Consider the following 20019-nt stretch of genomic DNA (forward strand, 5'->3'; position numbering starts at 1 on the left):
GCGGCTTCTGGTGATTCTGGGCCGCAGTGGAGAGGAGAGGGGGAGCCGGGCCGCTCCATCTGCACAGAGCAGGGCTGTGGGGGGGTTCCGTGGGTGGAACAGGGCCCATCAGCTCCAGGATGCCCAAGCAGGGCCTGGGCCGGGCCCACTGACCCCCACACAGGGCCTGCAGCCACCTGTCCCAGCGCTGGAAATGAGAGAGAACTCTGCCCGGAGTTTGTCTATTCTTAAGTGTGCATCACAGAGGCGGTCACAATTTTAAGTGGCTTAAAGAATTGTCCGTATTCAGACTGGCCAGCTGATGGGTTCTGTTAGGTCCCAGAGGAAGCTGTAAGCACCCCTTTGAAAGGACATCCCTTCCGGGACTATGCTTGCTAACCCATGACAGATGGCAAAAGCTGAAGGTACAAGTGACATAGGTTTGGGAGGTCATTGCATGCCAAAGAGTCAGTATGGAGGAATCAGTTCACAGTAAGCTGTAGCTCAGCAAGCTACAAAGGGTAACCAGCAAGCAAACCAGGGCTTGGGTTAGGGAAGTTTATGGGCTGCTGCCTTTGCTCACATTAGTCATCTCTTGCTTCCATTACCAAGGTCTTTTCTCTCCAGTGGAGCATTAGTGAGGTTTTACAAGCACAGATGAAGGAAAAGGAGCAGGTTCTACTGATCTCCTTTCAAAGCATGTCTGATTTATTGGCTATTTGCTGTGCAGAGGAGCACTGTGAACAGCTAATCTGATAGGTTACAGGATGAGTTTCTCCTCCAGTCTGTTCACCATCTACCCTTGATATCATAAGATTCAGCTGTTAGTGGCAAGGATGGTTATTGTGTCTGAACACAGAGCTCATACAAGGCATGTCTGAGCAAGCAGGCAGAGCACACACAGTACCAGGTACTAATTTGAATTTACCAGTGCATGTAACATAGAATTCCCTTGCCCGTGTCCTCAGGCGGCAGATGCTGCTGCCTGCCACAGTGATCAGAAATTTTACAGGCAATAATATGTGTCATTTCCATAGCCTGAAAAAACCTTAACAATGGAGTTAACAGGAACACTGCTGAAAGGAGTACTTGCCATCATGTGCACTAATTTTAAGTGTGCCTGTTTTTTCCTCTTATATTCTGGTTTATTACTGTCAGGCTGTTTCTGGATTCTGGCCTCTTGGCACTGCTTTCCAGCAGAAATAAGAAACATGAAAGCACATTTTAGAGGAAAACATGTAATGTAATAGAGGAGAAAATAGGTCAGATTTCACTTGCCGATGCCTCTTTAAGTTAACAGCTGTGGGTCAGAATACATTTTTATACAGAAGCACAGCCAGAAAATTTAAGCTTGCAGAGTGATGTCTCATGGCATTCATAACCTTCTTTTCATGACCTTTGAGGCTTTGTGTTGCAAGTGATCAAATACAAAAAAACGATGGGGGGCAGGGGGTTGGAGGGGGGCTTGTGGTTATTGTTTTAAGGGATTTAATATGTCAGTTATCTGATAATACTATATTTTTATATACTGGGGGTTTTAATCAACATGGCAACCGTTAAGATATATTTTCATCCCTTAGGAAAGGAAAAGTAGGGATGTACTTTTTTTTTGTTTCTAAAAGTCCATGAAAGATGGATTCTTGACTGCAAAGTCATATCATTGATATTACGTTCTTAAAACTTTTTCTTTTTTCTGGCAAGGTCTTGATACCCATTTCATATGCCTACCCTTATCTAAATATTTGGTGCCTGCATTGTTACTCACAAATTGCCTGAAATTGATAGGTCACTGTTTCTATTAATCCATAATAGCGTATTGCTCATTAAAAGGCAGGATTTGCTGCTCTACTTTCCTCCAAACTTATAAATTTTAAACCACAAATGACTGTGGCAATTTTTCTGTATTTTCTATGTTTATATTTTATAGAAATATTAGCATCTTTCGAATGGATTTTAATAACATATTTAATCAGAAAATACCTGGAAGTATTTTCATGGTAAGAAAACCGTGCACTTAAAGCATCATAAACAGGCAATTCTTTCATGAGTTTTGAATAAGACAGTGGAATGTGTGTGATAGACAGGAAAGCCAGAAGTGACACCAGCTTTGTATGAATTAGAAGACTATATTCTCCTACATACAGTTCTATGAGGAAGCCACATGATGGATGAATAATTTGGCTTATTTAGGCATTGTAATTTCATTCTGCTACAAGGATACAGCCAAAACAGATTGACTGCTGCTCAAGGACAGTATTTCTGTTTAATTCTTTTGATTGCTTATGAATCAGGAGAATGCCTGTACTGTCTGTGTCACTAAAGTTTATATTTTCCTAATTTTTTTTTCCTTACACATTTTTTTTCAGCATTTCACCTTTTCTTGAATGGTGAATGACCTAAAACATAACACAGATCTGTTTTGGAACAACATAGAGATCCATTTATAAATGAAATTATTTCACAGTACTTATATAGTAAGCTTTTTGAAGTACAGGAAGATTGCCAAAGTGGAAAAATGTGCTGGAAATACAGAAGTGTTTTATGATAAATATAGTACTCATAGGTGGGGTCAAGGACTCCGATATCACTGTGTTCATTCATATTTATTTACTGCAGAGAAATGAACCCCACATGGTTATTTTTGCTTCACTGACTGTAATCCCATCAAGGCAGCCTTATAGACATCTGCTAAGGTTTTTATTATTACTTGGTTAAGATTGTGAGATTGAGGTGAGAAAAATCCAACTGTCACCTAGAAATGACCTCAAGGGGGTTTCACAGATTTGTCCAACTTTATTTCTACATATTTCTACAGGCTTAGATGTATTCCTTGCCCCGAAGTGCTTCAAACTGTGGCTACTCACATTTTCCAAAAAATAATGGTCTCATATATGTGGTGTGCTCTTTAACCTTAATTCCGTCAAGCTTTTTTCAAAATACGAAGAGTAAGGACCAAGCAAGAGACAAATTGCCCCAAATATTTTTCTGTAGACATTGAAAGATATATCAGCTTTATAAAAGGTTTAACATCCACTGTTATGCCTACAAATAATTCCTTATGCTAAGTAGACCCTTCTATCCATAGCCATTGAATTCAATCTCAATACATTAATAACCATCATGAGGTTCTTGGGATATCCTAGAACAATTCATTTCTCAGAGTACTTCTTATCTAAACAAGATCAAGTCCTTGTACCTTTCTTTAGCCAGTATCCTGTGGTAGTCTATCTGAGAATTATCTGCATCTTGCTCCTCTGGAGGGAAGTAGGAAAGGGCTTATGGACCAGAAAGCACTTCCATCGGTGCTGTTGTTGTGCCATTCAGTTACCCAACAGTAGTAACATGAAGCAGAAACCTTTCGGGTCCCCTTTCTTTTTAATTTAAGTCAATGCATGCTGATAAAATTTTAATAAAAAGGAATCCAAGAAGAGGAGTGAGTTACTTATTATGGAAATTTCCAACGACCATTGTAATGTTGGATTTTCAGTTTTTAAAAGTGGTTACATTCCGAATTGGTGAACAAAAAGGACCAATTTATCCCTTGCTGTGAGAAACATTTTTCTTATATATTAGTCTCATGAAGCCTCTAATTCAGCCAAACACATTATGTAAATTGAATGCATGAAACACTTTCTAAAATATATATCAGATTTACATTACTAGTCTGTTGCGTTAGATTCAGGAAGGGACCTTGTTACATTGTGGCAAATTTTTTTTTACTTTCATAATACTCCTTCCTGAAATAAACTGTGTTTAGTACAAGCAAATCTTCTATCAATAACTCTTGGGGATGTCCTAAATGAGTATTCACTAGCTTCACCTGGGCCGTGTGAACGTAATCGCTACATCTTCATCTTTACTGATCTCAGGAACAAGACTTTTATGCCCCTTTTAAAGTAGAATTGCATTCTTTTGATAAAAAATCTGCAAATGTTGGACTGCAGCAATTGTTCCAATGCGAAATGAATTTGGATAAATCTGCACTGCATACAGATTGAGTATCTCAAAGCCCTATGACACAGATACCATGGGCTGAAAAATTAGGGGGCAGTGTAAGAGCTGTGAAAGCTAAGCTTGTTTTTTCTTACACTGTCAAAACCCAGATTTATATCTGTCTTGTACACATTGCTTGGAGTCTGATGGTGTTAAAAGATAGCATTTTTTAAAGATTAATAAGGATGCAGTTTAAGTATGTACATGTATGGCTGTGCCCTTTCTGGAGAATTTAGTTTTGATTTTAGACAATGGTGATACATTAAGAAGCAAAATCAATTATAACAAAATAATTTACAGTAGAAACTGATCATAGTAGGTCATTTGCATAATGAAGTGCTGTTAGTATTAATTTTGTACGCATTTAGGTGGAAGTATTAATAAACCATTTTCATTTCTGGCCTGGCTTTTTTAGGATACACCACTTTTGATGGCTTTCTCTTATGCATCTCACCACACACATGTATTTTGTCTTTGAAGTGGGGGTCAGAGAGGTGTGAATTTAGAACCAGGGAGCTTCCCGTGAAACTGGAAAAGATATTCAGATACTGAAGTAATAAAAAAGAACAATTAACCCTTAAAGTGAGATATCCATTAAAACTGTAGGCAAATTTGATTATAGCTGCAATTTAAGAAGAAATATTAGGGGTATTTTTCTAAAGGTTACATTTGACTGGTGACCACAGGGACTTTTGTACCATAGGGACAAGATAACTGCTCCTCTACTTCTCCATAATGATTTTGCAACCCTCCAGAGCAGATAAATTCAGAGAGATCAGCTTCTCATTTTGCCTTACAGCTGTCTTTTTTAAATTGTTATTTGGTACATTCAGAACAGCAAGTCGGCAACTAATAAGGATTAGTAATGGGGAGGTTTTATTTAATTCAGTTTTAAGCTGCTTTATTCAACAAAATCCTTAAAACACAGAGATTATATTTTTGGAGATTCTAACACACTGCCATGAATTCTATAGTATCTGCAGTACTAAAACATATTTCCATGGAAGATTAAATGCTTGTATACAGTATGTGAATTTATTGATTACATTTTGAAGTTGTATTCCCACACTGAAGGCTTTGTGTTTTACTGTTTCAGCAGATTTTCAAAGCATCATCTAGCAGGTTTTGGACAGTATGTAGCAGTACTGCTAACTCTAATGATTTTATCAAAATTTTTTCTGTATTTGATTTTTTATTTAAAAACTTGTCTCCTGGAGTGCCATAAATGGGTGAGAATTCATACTTTTATTTTTAAAAATAATTATCCTTCTTCCTAGTTACTAAAAAATTGAAATTTGTGTTAAATTTCTGCCTGTGTTCACTCACAAGCAAATTAAAGGAGTAAAGTAATTCAACATTTGAATGGGAATCTCACTGATGTGTTCAACTTAACACATCTCTCTTTGCCATTTTGAGACTTGAGGTTGGTAATAGTTCTGAAAGACAAGAAATAATGTATAGCAGTATTCTGTCAGGCTTGGGATGGCCATATTTAGTTAGGTCTCTGCATGTGTGATGGGTGTCTGAACTCCTGTAATGGTCCATGGACACAGCCTGTACAGGCAACGGAGCCAAATTGGTGTTTCAGCTCACTCCTACTGCAGATACCTGGAGGCCGATCAGCTCCACTAAGCATATTGACCATAGTGGGAATTTCTCACTTGCCATATGAGTTGGTATTTATACCCAGCACTTAAGTTTAGGTGTCTCACTCCCAAATTGAATCCCATACCTCTGACCAGAAGCTGAATTACTTTACTCATTATTACTAAGGGAATGCCTTCTGTGCAGAGTTCAAATGGCTGCCTTAAGAGGCTGAAGGCACAGGGTGGTTTTCACAAAATCTTTAGCTTTCCTAGCTGGTCACATTCTTATTTTATCCTACCTGTCGCCATGTTTTACCATATATGATCTTTCCTCACCTCATACAAAGGATATCTGTTACTAAAGGACTTTTCCTGCTTTATGTTTCAGTTTTCAGTAAAGTTTCAACTTTCAGTAAAAGCTTTACTTACATTTCCTCACATCTGATTCATGTTAGAAGCCATCTCTTTTTAAAAGTGCTGCAATATGCCAGGATAAATTCTATTTTTACCTATGTAATAATCCTGTTTACTATGAATTAAAAGTTATCATTAAATTAGAAGTTTGAAATGAGGATTTTTGTGGATTTCAATCCAGTCCTTGTTCATCATTCTCACTACTTTGTTTTTAACAGGAGTCCTGTGCTTGTGTTCCAATGTGTGCATCGCCATGTCATTTGCCTGGACTGCTTCCATTTGTATTGTGTGACCATGCTGAATGACCGCCAGTTCATCCATGACCCAGAGCTTGGCTACTCCCTCCCCTGTGTAGGTATGTTCCAGATGATTTTTTTTTTTTTAATGTGATTTTGATTTCAGGGTAAGTTTTTTTTAATCAGCTATTAGTTTTGAGTATATCAGTGAAATTATACTGCATTCATAGGAGTTGTTTAATTTCTTGGAGAAAACATTTGAATGTTGATGTGGTTTTTGCTAAGCATGTGAACTGGAGAATTAACTGGATTCCAAAGGGCATTTCTTTTAAAATCAAATGTTTACTTTCTTCACATTAGTCTTTTATAATCATGAAGTGCAAGCAGATGATAGCATTACACTCTGGTTAAAAAAACACAAAACACCTTGACCTCCACATGTCCACTTTCAAATTAAGTAAATTATTAACTTTCTTGGTCTGTCTTCAAGTACTAACAAAAAAGGATTGCAACAGGAATTTTAAATAATCTTCCTGTTGGTGAAGTTATTACTGCTAATTATCACTTCACTGAATGAAATGTAGTTATGTGTTTTACCTGAGTAGGAAACAAAGTTTGACTTAACTAAACAAAGACTTAAATGGAATATGGAAGATTTGTTTTGAGAATTGATTCAATTACACTGGCATGTGTACTGAAAATTTGTCAAAAATTTTGCTATGAAGAAGTATATTCTATGCATAGAATTCTTTCTTGGGGCTAAATTAGCATGTGAGCGTATATGTTTGTCTCAAGTGCTGTATCGTGGTATGAGAATTTTACAGCATATTAGAAGCTGCATAGAAGATGGGTTTGCCCAGTTACCTGAATGGCTGATAAATAAGTTTCAAACCCCACTAGATGGGAGAAAAATTGACAAAAGTTCTTATGAGAGTAGCATCTATTTAATCTGAGAACATGCCTTGAGGATATTGAAAGTACAGTAGTAAGAAATATTTTAAATTATTTATTTTTATTTGCTTCGAGGGCAAACAAGCAATGTTTCTTCACATTTCACTAGAATTACTTTGTACATGCTGTGTTGCTGGCTCTTATTTTACTCCCCCCTAAACAGGTCACTCTGCTACTGCGCTTACACACTGATGTCATCCTGCACAAAATAATATTTAATGTTGTGTAGGAAAACTTGTCATGAAAAACTGAACAATCACTTTATACCCAGTGTTCTTTCCTTGGCCTTTACATTAGCATAGTACTGTGTGGTCAATCTGTACTCTCATCCACCTTCCTTGCTTCTCCAGAAGTCAATCCATTTTCTGCTCCCATGCAAATTAATAAGCTGCTTGAGTAGAATCCTTCCTTTTTTCCCTCTTTTATTGATTTTCTTCCATTTTCTTCTGTTAGCTCCTTAAGTTAATCAGTTATGCCAGTGGTGCAGCAGGCAGCTCATCTTTCTCCTCGCTTGTGGGCCTCCTTGCTGCTATGGCTGGTGTCACAGAGCTTCCTCCAGTTCAGGCTGATATGTCAGACTAATGACCCTTCTGCCTCTTCTGTCTGTAAACCCATTTCTAGTCATGCTGCACAAAACTTTTATTAGGATTTTTCCATATATCTTCAACTTCAGTGGTTCAGTTCAGATGTCCTTTTTTCTCAGAGAGGAGACTAAGAAGTTTTCAGAAATTTTTACCCCTGACTGGCAAAGCCAGTCTTTTTTTCTTTTCTGTTTGCTGAAGTTGGACATTATGGGAATTGAACAGAAGAAGCAGAGTAGAGATGGGATGAGGAGAATATGCAAGAAGATGGTGCTGGGATGCTCAGGGTTGTGATTTCAGTCTTGGAGTTGCGAGGAAGGCATAGGTTTGTCTTAAGAAAGGGATACTGTAGAGGGTGCACAAAGGATGGGTGTACTTCTATTGTTCAAGTGAGATAAGGTTCAGCTGAGGGAATGGAAAAGAAGCTATTGCTGCCAATCTAGCCTCAGCTGTGTTACACTCTAAGTGTTACAACAGCTAAATATGGGAAGACTAAAATCTTGCTAATCTCAAAGTTTCAGAACTCTCCAAATCGGAAAGTTGTTTTCAAAATACTATACCTTAAAGTAGTTCTAATAGCAGCAGTAATAGTAATACAATTGCAATACCTTTTCTCTGTCTTATTGATTGCTACCTCCATCAATTGTCTCTGTGATGTTAGCAGTTTTGAATTTAAAAAAATGTGTTTGGAAGTATCCTCTTCCAAGCTGCTGTGCAGGATGAAGAATCTAAGCAGGGCTATTGTGACTTCTGTGACTGGTACATTTCTGCAGCTACCTGAACCTAACTTTCTGATATACAAGTAATTTGGTTGTCTCTAGTATTAAGTTATACTTGAGTTAGGAACTAATGATTATTTTTTGTTCTTTGAGAAAGTCATGAGACTGAGTTTCATCATACCTGTGAGGAGGAGGCATGCCTGAGTTGCCAACCCCTTCCTACTGTTCAGATACAAGGGGTTTTAGCCTCCTTCAAAGCTATGGATGAATCAGCTTTCATCATCAATGAAATCAGTTAAGAAACATTCACAACAGTGCCACTTGATTTTCTTTTCTATTTACCATGGTACTTGTACTGAATAGCATGAGATGGCATTTTTACAGTCTACAGTTCACAGTCTTCATTTTGCAACTGCAATTTGCAGTTTATATTTACATGTGAGTATGAGAAAGCACTATTTGGCACAGCTTTTTCTAATTACCTTAGTGAAGCCTGGCAGGAATGAACACCCTGGGACATGCCAAGAAAATCCTTTTCTTTCTTATTCTGGCAATGTTGGTTTAATACATGTTGTAGATAAACCCTAGTAGAGCATGGCTCAAATTAAAAAAATATTATGTATAAGCTTTATTGAAAGGATAGAGGTTCATTTGAGCCTTCTTCTAAAAGGAAAACAAAACAAAATCATATTCACTCTGATGAGATTTGTGTTATGGTAGCTGACCGGGTTGCACAGACAGCTCGAAAGAGTCTGCATTAATACATGTATATTTAAACTCCACAGACTAATGCTGAAATAGTGTTTATGAGGTCTTGAAGTTTGGGGTTTGGACTTTTTAGAAGTTATTTTATCATTTTCATGTAAGAGTAGATTTACTTAAAAACTAGCGCATTTCTTCAAGGCGTATGTGCACACATTGCCCTCGAACTGTACAGGAGGGTTTGATTTTGTAATTAAGCGTATTTAAATTGTTGGCACTTCCAATTAGTTCTGTTCATTCTAGTGTTTTTCAAAAATAGAGATAACATAATGAACATAGCCTGCAGTTTCCATTAACATTTGACTCACTGTTCCCGATTTTTATCAAGGGAATGTACCAACATAGCAAGTTTTTTATATCTTTTATTGGATCAACCTAGAGGTGAAAGCACCACACACACAACAGAATAAAAATAAACAGCAGCTGTTACAGCAAAGGGTCACTGTGACAGATGAGATCAGTGTTGTCATCACAAGTGTATGATAACTTGAGCTGGAAAGGATCTAGGGATTTCAGATAAACAAGTCTTCTCAAGTAGGTTTAATTTCTTGTTTCCTGGCACAGATGTGCCAGAGGATGAATTTTGTCATTGCATTCAGGTATTTTGTGTGGTTATATCCTTGCTTTTCTTTGATTTCTGTTATGGGGCCTTATTAAGCAGGAGATAATATGTGTTCAAAAGAAAGCTATCATCTCAGCTGATGAGCTATGATATATCACCTCAACAGTGCCACAGCTTCACTTTGTTCCAAAACAAAAAGCGTCATTGCTGTGATTTTTGGAAGAACAACATTAATTCCTTAGTGTTCAGCTGCTAATCGAGTGCCAGGCAGCAGTACTATAGCTGAGAGCAGCCAGCATTGAGCACCAGAGCTCTGAGCACAGTAACTGGTGCATTGATAGGATTAGCTGTTCACAGGAGTGTGGCAGCAGTCCCACGACTCAAACCCACTGGATCAGCTCAGAGGAAGGACTTGCAGATAGGAGCTGTCTGAATTTCATTGGTCATTAAAATAAAAAAGTAAATGTTACAGATTTTACTCTCTGCCCTTGTTAAATAGCAACAAAAAAATCTATCCCATTTCTCTGTGTGGTGTCTTGTATTAATGAGGCTTCATGCATAGAAATTTCCATGAGTAGTGACCTCCAAGTATCTTTGAAATAATTAATAAGGTGCTTAGAGGGATAGATTTGCATATGCATGAAAGATCATTTATGGTTATTTAGTTACTGTGTGGAGCAAAGAATCTTACAGCATTACCTCAAAGAAGGAATTGTACACAAATATACAATGTATTACCCCTTTTAAACACATTATGTTCCTATGAACACCATTGCAGTTCTAAAATAGCATTATAGCATTATGAATCTTGGTCCCCAAAGTAAAAGAGGCTTCCACAGTTCTTTGGTAGTGGAAAAGTTGGTGACACCAAGCAAAGGCAAGGTTTTACACTGCTGTAGGCACTTTGCAAAAATGTCTTTATTTCTTATGAGTAATCATATGCATGATGTATTTTAAAGGAATCCAGATAAAAGATGCAGTTCTCCTGATGACTGTAAAGCATTGTTGTATCTGGAAGTAATCTGATTTTACCACAGATATATAAATAAATAAGGAGAATTACCCCAGTTTGTGTATGAAACTGCTAATAAAAAGGACTAAAGCTTTAAAGTATAATAAATTGCCTCAAGAACCATGTTTTGCTGAAGGAAAGCTTCTAGGGTTAGATTAAATTTTTTATCCACATTATATGCTATTTATATAATAACAGTATGTCAATGCAGTCATGAATCTTTGAACCATCTTTCAAAATCCTAGTACCCTTGTAGAAAAGGGGAGAATGAACAGCTTAAGCAGAGTTTGCAAGTAAAAGGGAGGAGGAAAACTGTGTTTGATTTGATCACACCAAATAGTGTGTTTGAATCTTTTGTTATAGACAAAAGCTCAAATAAATTTCAGAAGGTGTGTGTATGCAAGGGGATCTAAAGTGAAGGTCAGTGTTCTATGAACAGAACCTTCTCAAGAATGTAATTTAGAAGCATGCATGGTTTGGTGGGACCTAAAGTGAACCAGCTGGTATAAGAAATAAGAGCTGCCTGGTGTGAAGCCTCAATATGTCAACAGTTTCTGAAATCTGTGTTCTCCAATAAACTTGCTTAAACACATTTGAGATACCTTAGGAAATCACAAAATTCAGGAAATGGGAGCAAAAGAAGAATAAAATAAAAGGGATTTAAAGCACACACATTTGCAGCTTTAGGAATTAATGCAAAGTGCTCCTTAAATTTAATGTTTAGGAGCTGTTAAATTCTTGGCAGATGTAAACTTTTTGTAATTTCTTGTTTGTGTGAAATATCTGAGCATACAGAAGTAGACTTTGACAGAGAATAGAGCCAAAAACATATCGATAAACCAGATTTTTACTCGCAAGGATTAGTTGAATTTGGGGAAGCTTCCTGAAGTAGTTTCCTGAAGAATTTTTTATGGTCTTCTGCATTCTCCTCTCACTGTGGTCATAAAATAAACATGAGCTAACAGTGTATCAAGTGATTTTTTTGTGTTCCTTTACTAGCACAAGCTCATGAGACTAGCTCAAAGGACATGGTTAGAAGTCACGGCAGCTCTTTCATTTCCATTTTCAGTGTTGACTGAAGTTCAAGCAGTGACATCTGAGGTTTGTTCCCTCAAGTCTTTGTGCTGTTTCTGTGGCTACAGATTGCCAACTTCTTATCTAAACAGCCTCCAAATCTACAGAACAAGCAGAGCTTAATCCCATGGTATATTTGAAGCAGGCATTGGATTCTTCTCTGGGAACAGCTACAGTGAAATCATACAATGTGATACGGAAATATGAGTGGCCATAATTAAATTCTGCATGAGATGTCTTACCCATAGGTGTTTTTCTCCCTTATCTCTCACTAGTCCTTCTATTGCAATGTATTTCAGTTGTAAATTGCATAGAGATGACAGTGCACATAGGCTTAATCTGGTTAGCAATAATGAAGGACAAGAGATAATGAAAAAGTCTTGCATAGAAATTAATTGACTTTAAAAGGAACTAGAAATGAGCTTTCAAAGCACACTTGTCGTATAAAATGAGCTGGCCTGTGTCTACATAAAACAAACATACCAGAGCAGTGGCAGAAGTCTGTGCAGAGGGCTCTGTCTGTCTTTCACCATTTCTATGTCTGGCTGAAGCAGAGGTGAATTTTTGTCTCAGCTGGAGCCAGTGAAATCTGTGACTTTGTCTTTGGAAATGAAAGGTATTTGTTCTGACTGAAAACACTTCTGCCCATACTTGTTTACCTTACAATGATTACTTGACATGGTTGGCAAGTCACTTTTAAGTTGTCATCTGATTGAGAAAAATCATCGCATACACGAACAGTAAAATCAAGTCATACAGTTTTATTAGTCACCAGCTTAACGCCGAACTGCTTGGATGGGGTTTTAATTCAAGCTATTTTCTAATTCATCTGATGTAAGTGCTGTTATAGCAAGTACAATGATTTTGACTGTATTTCCTTAATGCCTATCTTCTCCAGAAAAATATATTTTTTTAAGAAAGAAAGGTCAGCTTCTGAAAAAGAAACTTTTGTGTTCATTCATGGCTGTAGATTCACTTGGAACCAGGACTACATTCAGTTCCATGGATGGTGTTCTAAGTCCTGAATGGCCTTGCTCGGTGTTCCCATTCTAGTCCGTAGGCAGTTAATGCTCATGAGGAAGTCTCTGGGTGAAAGATGGGAACAATTGAGATGAATAGGAGGAAGGAATAATACAGGGAAGTGGAAAGAGGAGTCGTGAAGTGAAGGAACTGAGAGAGGCTGAAGAGGCTGGGAATTAAGGAGAAGTGTTGGTGACTATTCAAGGCATGAAGCAAAAAAATATCTAAAGAGCAAGGGTAGGTAACATGAATAAATAATGTCTCCAGTTTCTCTCGCAAGGCTGGGAATTTAGCTTTCCATGACAGTAGTTCAGTAGTTTATATGTGGAATGTTCCTTCACAGACTGGAGACACCTGTTTGTCCTAAAAATATCCAACAGACTGAAGAAGATGTTGATTTTTACAGCTGGAATTTTTTTGAGGTCTTTATCTTACACTCATGCAGCTTGAGGGGAAGCTGACCTTTCATGTTTGGATAATTAGAGATTTCCTAATGGATCAGTTTTTATCTGAGCAGAGGGTTTCTTTCAGTATAACGCCATCCCTGAGGTGGGCTGTGCAAGCAGCAGCCTGTATAAGAAATCACTGAGTGCTAACTTATATACTCCATAAATAACCTGCTGGGACCTACTGTGGCACATTCAGCATGTGTTTAGTCTCCAAAGACTAGTGATTAATATTCCCTGAGTCACTTTCTGAGCCTTGGTCTCCCACATGGCAGCATGTAGAGCTGCTGCCATATCACAGAACCAGCTAAGGACATTCCCCTTCAAGAAGGAGTTGGCTTTAATTAAATTTCTGTGTCTGGGAAGTGAAAATCTAATTTTCTTTCTGACATTTTCTATATTACTACTTAGACAAAATTATGAAAATAATTAATCCCTGTGAAGCAGACATCAGCATTACAGGGGTACAAAAATATTGCATATAAATAATACTACTAATCACCAATTTGTTATAAGTTATTGATGCAAGGTCTTATTAAAACTCTTAAATCAAATTTGTTCTTGATATAGCAGATGTGTCAAATGATTACACAATGTAGGTGCAAGTGAGGGTTATAAAAAGTAACATGGTTCAAACTGCTTCTCAATAAATTCTACCTCCCCAAAAACGTATTTCAAGACAACAAATAAATGGGGGAAAGGAGATAAGGTGTGTGATTTAGGAAAGAGATTTTAATTGTGTATCGGTGTCACATACAGTGCAATATAGTGGTGAATGAAACTGGTGATAGATGAAAGGTCTGTATGCAATAACAATATTCGCATTCTGGCCCATGGGGAATCCTTTTTCACGTTAAAATGCCATCATGTCACCTATTGTTATTTGGTAGCCTTGTTTCCTTCCCTTCTTATAAGCATGGAAATTATTATCTACAATTATCTGTTGCTTATAGAAATTTGCCACCATATGATAACAGAGTAGTCTTATAAGTCTAAGTTCTTTAAGATAGAAAATATATATGCTTAAGCAGATGGTGAGTTTAATATGCTCTTGTAAAGGAGTTATTAGGATGCTTACAGTTAGTTGTTTTTGCTTTGATGCCTGATAAACTTGGGCTAGTTAGAAATGTTTATGTTTCATTTTCCAGTTTTAAAACAAAGGTAGCCTCATTTTTTCAGTGAAACTAATAGGACAATAGGATTTGCCAGAACAATTTAATATCCCCATAATTACTGCAATATTTTTTTTAGCATAAATGCATAGATATCTGTAAGGAAACTAAGATTGAAGTTTGCAGAGTGTGGTGATTCTGTCAAGCACCTCTGGATGGAATCAGGGACACCTTCTAAGAAGGGACTTTTCTGGTCCACAATTCAGTCTGATTCATAGCCGAGGTAGAAATAAAGGCCCATGAGATACAGTTAGTTGAAAAGGAAGTGAAACATATATTTTACTTATACATTGTTTTAGTAAGGGTGAATGAAGTTCTTAGAAGACTTTCCCATTTCTGAAACACCTGTGGAAGTGATACTTGACAGATCCTTGTTAGTCATGTCCTTCACTAATAATTTAAGTTCTAATATTCACACTTTTTCTGTCAATACCTTTGCGTACCTTGCTCACTGCAAATGCTCATGGATAAAGTCAACAGTAAATAATTTGTAATACAACAAAATTCGTAAGATTACATAATATGTGGAATGTTAAACCTTAGGAGCCTTGAGCAGGCCTAGACTGAAGCACTAAGATGCATTCTATAATCTATTTCTCTTTAACAGATACCAGAATGTTAGGAAACCGATACATGTGAAACTGAGGCCATCTATCAGCACTGTAGTGGGTGACTGCCAGTACACTATCTGCCTGAGAAACCGATATATGTGAAACTGAGGCCATCTATCAGCATTGTAGTGGGTGACTGCCAGTACACTATCTGCCTGTCAGTCAGTACCTGTTTCCTTTTCTTCTCTGTTCCCCTTTGCCCTAGATGTCTCTTTTTAAACCTCTTAAAAAATGAGGTACTGCTATAAAAGCAATGACCTGGCAAAGTGTGCAGTTCTTGCCACTTGGTGCACACCTCAGCTACTCCACCTCCAGCTTTGCAGCTAACACTGCGTGAGACACCAGTGCTTCAAGAACACTTTTACTGTTAGACTTTTACAGAAATAACCAGAATATTCACGACAGTTTTACTGTATTAATACCAACTTGGAAATCTGAAGAAATTCTCACCCCCATTTAAGATACTTGGTTGTGACTGTGAATTCATATATATCTATATAACACGTATAAATGTAAAACACGTGTAAAACTATGTGTAAAATGTAAATAGCTTAGCTGAAGGTGTTAAAAGCCAGACAAATGACACAACTGGGAAATACAGTGACAAATTCATGCCCATTAAAATTTTCCTGCTTAGTTGTTCTGATTTCTTAAATTTTTTTTTTTTTTCTGGGAAGTAAAATATTTTCTATTCTGTCCTTTACTGCCATTCCCTTTGTTGTCTGCCCATCTCTGTTGACTTATTTGCTGATCCCTAAATATTGCTGGCACGCCCTCTGATTCTTTCCCACCTTTTTCTCTTGCTCTTCATTTCTCCCTTTGTCTTTGTTTTTTCTCCCTCACCTTGTCATGCCTTTCTGTCTCCTACCCTCTTTTATCATAATTGACATTCCAGTCACTCTTGATCTCTTCTGTAAGGACCACAAAGCAGTGAGGCCTCTCAGCAGATGAAAGCTTAAGCAAAACTGACTCTGGAGGTGGAGTAATGAAAAGGGGTCGCTTTTAGGGTCATTTTTTTGTCTGTGATTACTAGAAGAAGGGTGTTTGGTATTGTCCTTTGGCTGCACAGGAGAACCAGCTAGGTCTTAATGCCTGACCTTTTTCTTTCCCACCTGGTGACCAGGAATATTCACATTCACATTCACGTGTTGAATGCCTGGCACTGTGACTGTGTGTCCCCTAGAGAGGGGCAATGGGAGTAGTAACAAGGGAAGGGTGGTATGCTCTGATAACTTGGCCCAAGACAGCTGCTTGGGAAAGAGAACTTTATGTCAAATGGAGTGTGGGGCTCAAAGCCTTGATTATTTGTTTTTTGACAAACACGTTTCCTTCATTATCCTTACCAGGTAAAAAAGAGTTAATAAGAACTTGGGGCTTTTCTCTCTCTTTTCTTCTGTAGCCATGCATGCACATAAGCACGAATAGATACAGCCTGCAGCAGAATTCCTGGCCAGCTAAAACATGAACTACAGTACTAAAAAGTCCTTTTGTTTGCTTTCTACTGTGTTTAGAAAATGAAAGAGTGCAATACCAGGTACAAAGGAAGCTCAGCTTGTCAGTTAAATGGGCTGCCTGGCACAGCCAGATTTTGCTTTTCATGATCCATGGCCCCAAGTAATATCCTCTGTTGATATCACTGCTGGAGGAAGGCTGGAAATTATGGAGGCGTTTTTGGTAATAACTGCTAGCAGGGAGACAGTATTTACCAGGAGTCTGCGATGAGACTCTCAGGTAAATAATAAGCATTTTAGAAAAACAACCTAATTATGTATTTAATCACTTGGAGCCGTTCCATTCACTTGGGGAAATAGTGTGCGTTTTGTAAATCTGCCTAATTATTTATTTGGGAAGGAAGTAATTCTAGCCTCTGGGGTATATATGTAGTGTGAATTTTTTGACTTTCTGTGCAGATCTGATATGCTTGAGAATGTATTTTAAAAAAAACAGCACCCCACATCTCAAAATACCAAGCCAAGACAAATGTTATTAATACAGTGAGGATGTTTTACTTTTCTATCCAGTGCTCTAGTATTTCTATAAGGGCTTCAAACTTCATTCTGCTTTAACACAGGCATCTTCTTAGTATTCTCAATAAGATAAGCAGTAAAGTGCAAGCAGCCATATTTCTACATGGCACACTGTCTGAATAGGGAGTTTTGAGGCCACTAATGAATCAAGTTAAATCTAGTCAGCAGTTATTAAAAGCTAGAGCACATTTCAGGTCTGAAACTCCATAGCATCTTTGCACCGGACGTGATGGTTTTCTCTTATGATGGTATGAATAATGAATTGCATACTTTGGCCATAACTAGTTACTAGCAAGAGAACTGAATGTCTAATATATGTCAGAATTAAAATAAGTAATTTTGTACAGTGTATGCCAGTCCACGGGGAGTTATATAGTCTACTAAAATACATTCTTCCCACTCTCAATTTGTGCTTTTTTACTCTGTTTTTTTCCTTAATCAAGAACTTATATACTGGTTTCCATAGACTATCATTAACTGTGCTGAATTTACTTGGTGTGACTCTCTATTTGCTGTGCATTTTTAAGTGCAATGAAAATCCACTTAAGAAATTAGTTTTTATTTTTCTAAAATTTTAGAAATCATTTTTGGCAGATAATAAACCAAGGCAGAAGTATTTACAAATCATATATTTACCCTATGTAATGATAAGTAGAATTTTCATAATGAAATATATAGTCAAGAGGAAATATCTGAAGAATAAGTTTCTTGACATTGCATTTTCTTACAAAGTAAATTACGGTGTACTGCTAAAAATGCAAAATACTATCAGCATTTAGAATATTTTCATTATCAAAACAAATGTAAAATATTGTTCAGTTAAAAAAATGTAGTGTATTGGTTTGGAATACTGGTCATAGCCTCTGTATCTCCTCCTGACTTCATCAGGATTTATGTGGGTGTTACATGAAACCTGTTTCCCATCACAGAAACATCAAAAGCTCAGGACAAACCAGTCACATTATGCCTATAATTGAACACTTCCTCCAAAGGGCCAAAGCTCTTGTCCTGAGTTGGATGTCTTCCACAATAAATAAGAGGAAAAATTCTAACAGAGAGTTCTTTCATAATTCTGTACCCATTTCTGTATTTCATCCCAGGATAACCTCAAACTCCCACATCTTTTACTTATTGTTCTTATTGCAGGTAACCTGCAGCTCACTTCTTTTTTTCCCTCCTTTCGGAAAATTCTGGCATTTCTGCTGATTATATTAGGTCCTTCACCAATCAAAAGGAATATTGCTCTTCTGCACAGAAACATGCATAATTAGCACATGCTTAACCTGGTTGATTCATACTCAAATGCTTATGTTTATGCATGGACCTGCAAACCTTTCTGGGTAAAGAAATTTTCATACATCAACCTCATTGCTAGATAGCATCAGTGTCATCAAGATGGACTGATTCAGTGAACTGGTTTATTATTTCTAAGTAAACCAATTTTCCTTGCTTTTTTCCAGCATATATGGAAATACGTCCTAGCCTGAAAAACACCTTATTTCAAAACACATTGTATTCAAAAGTAATTTCAATCCTTCATGCATTGTATGACTATCCAAATGCACAGAAAGCATAATAGTGAATTTCATGTACTGGATGAAGCTCATGAAAGTGTTTTCCCTCTTTTGTTACACTGCTTTTATTCTAGGTACCAGTTAAGCAGCATTCTGTAATAGATTTGATATATAAAACCCTTTAAAGAAAACAACCTCCAGTTCACTGTATTATTCTATTTTTTACAAAATAGTAGGCATTTACAGCATTTGTAGAACTAGAAAATATATAACACAGTGGATTGATGTCACACTCTTTAATTACAGACTGAAGCAGTGCAACATTGGGATTTAGTGCAGATAGCAAGGTCCAACCATAGAGCAAGTGTAAGATGGTTTAACCCATGCTTTCATTTTAGTCATACTGGAGCCTGAACATTAACTAAAACTTGGTAAGGGAAAAGTATTCCTTTAGAATGGGATACCTCTATGCTGGGTTTGTTCTCTAGATGCCATACAAGTTGTATAAGTGATGTCATTCAACAGACAATGACAATGAAATTCAGGATAGCCTCTGCTCCTGTTGCACTGGGAGAGTTTCATAACTTTAGCAGAATCCTCATGTGGCTGCTGTGGGTGTGTTAAGGTCACTTCCTGTATCTCTCACAAGGCAGCCAAAAGCAGTTGAAAATTGGTTTGTACAGACTGAGAGGAAAGTAGGATAATTGAAGTGATATTACATGGAATATAAGGAGATTTATAATGACAACTTTGGTATTCCAGAAATCAGGACTGGTGTGTGACCAAGATTTTTCTCAGAGATGATTACTGCTTTAACTATGGTAATTAAAAGTACCATGTAATTCATATTACATCACAGGTTAAATATTTGAAAGGAACTTTAAGTTGCAACTGAGAGAGCTTGTTTGTTCTAGAAATCTTTATGTCCTTTTAGAACAGTGTTCTAAAGTTTAACTTATTATCCTGCCTGAGTTACATGTTTTTAAAATGGCAGGGTTTTGATGGACAGCAACCAGTGAAACTAATGTGAGTTTGGGATAGATCTTGGTGTTTGAGAATATAAATGAAAATATTCATGGCTTAAAATCCTTCTTCCCCAGGGTTTAAAAAGGAAGTCATTTGAATCTTGAAATTGAAAAGTATCTGGGATGGGGAAAACTGTTTGGTTTTAATCATAACATTGAAATTCTGTACAGTCAATTCATCCCAGTAACACAACTCTCCCAAATTCAGAAAGTTGGGGTTCGTATGTAGAAAGCTTCCTGGCCATTTCGATAGAGACCGGAAAACAGAGGATACTTCTGAGACAAATTTTTTATCTTAGATACTACTGGAAAATGTGGATTTATGCTGACAATAA

The 20019-nt window shown here is 37.1% G+C and overlaps 1 protein-coding gene across 1 annotated transcript in view; it reads left to right on the forward strand.

Annotated features, from left to right (window-relative positions):
* PARK2 (parkin RBR E3 ubiquitin protein ligase) overlaps positions 1-20019 on the forward strand; it is a gene marked incomplete at its 5' end in the record, with an annotated part of 569778 nt that overhangs the window by 284967 nt on the left and 264792 nt on the right. The window contains one exon of the mRNA XM_017746201.1: positions 6191-6327. Coding sequence (XP_017601690.1) covers positions 6191-6327 — 137 coding nt within the window. The remainder of the gene's footprint in view (positions 1-6190; positions 6328-20019) is intronic.

Source organism: Corvus brachyrhynchos, unplaced genomic scaffold (assembly GCF_000691975.1).
Source record: "Corvus brachyrhynchos isolate BGI_N302 unplaced genomic scaffold, ASM69197v1 scaffold70, whole genome shotgun sequence".
NCBI lineage: Eukaryota > Metazoa > Chordata > Aves > Passeriformes > Corvidae > Corvus > Corvus brachyrhynchos.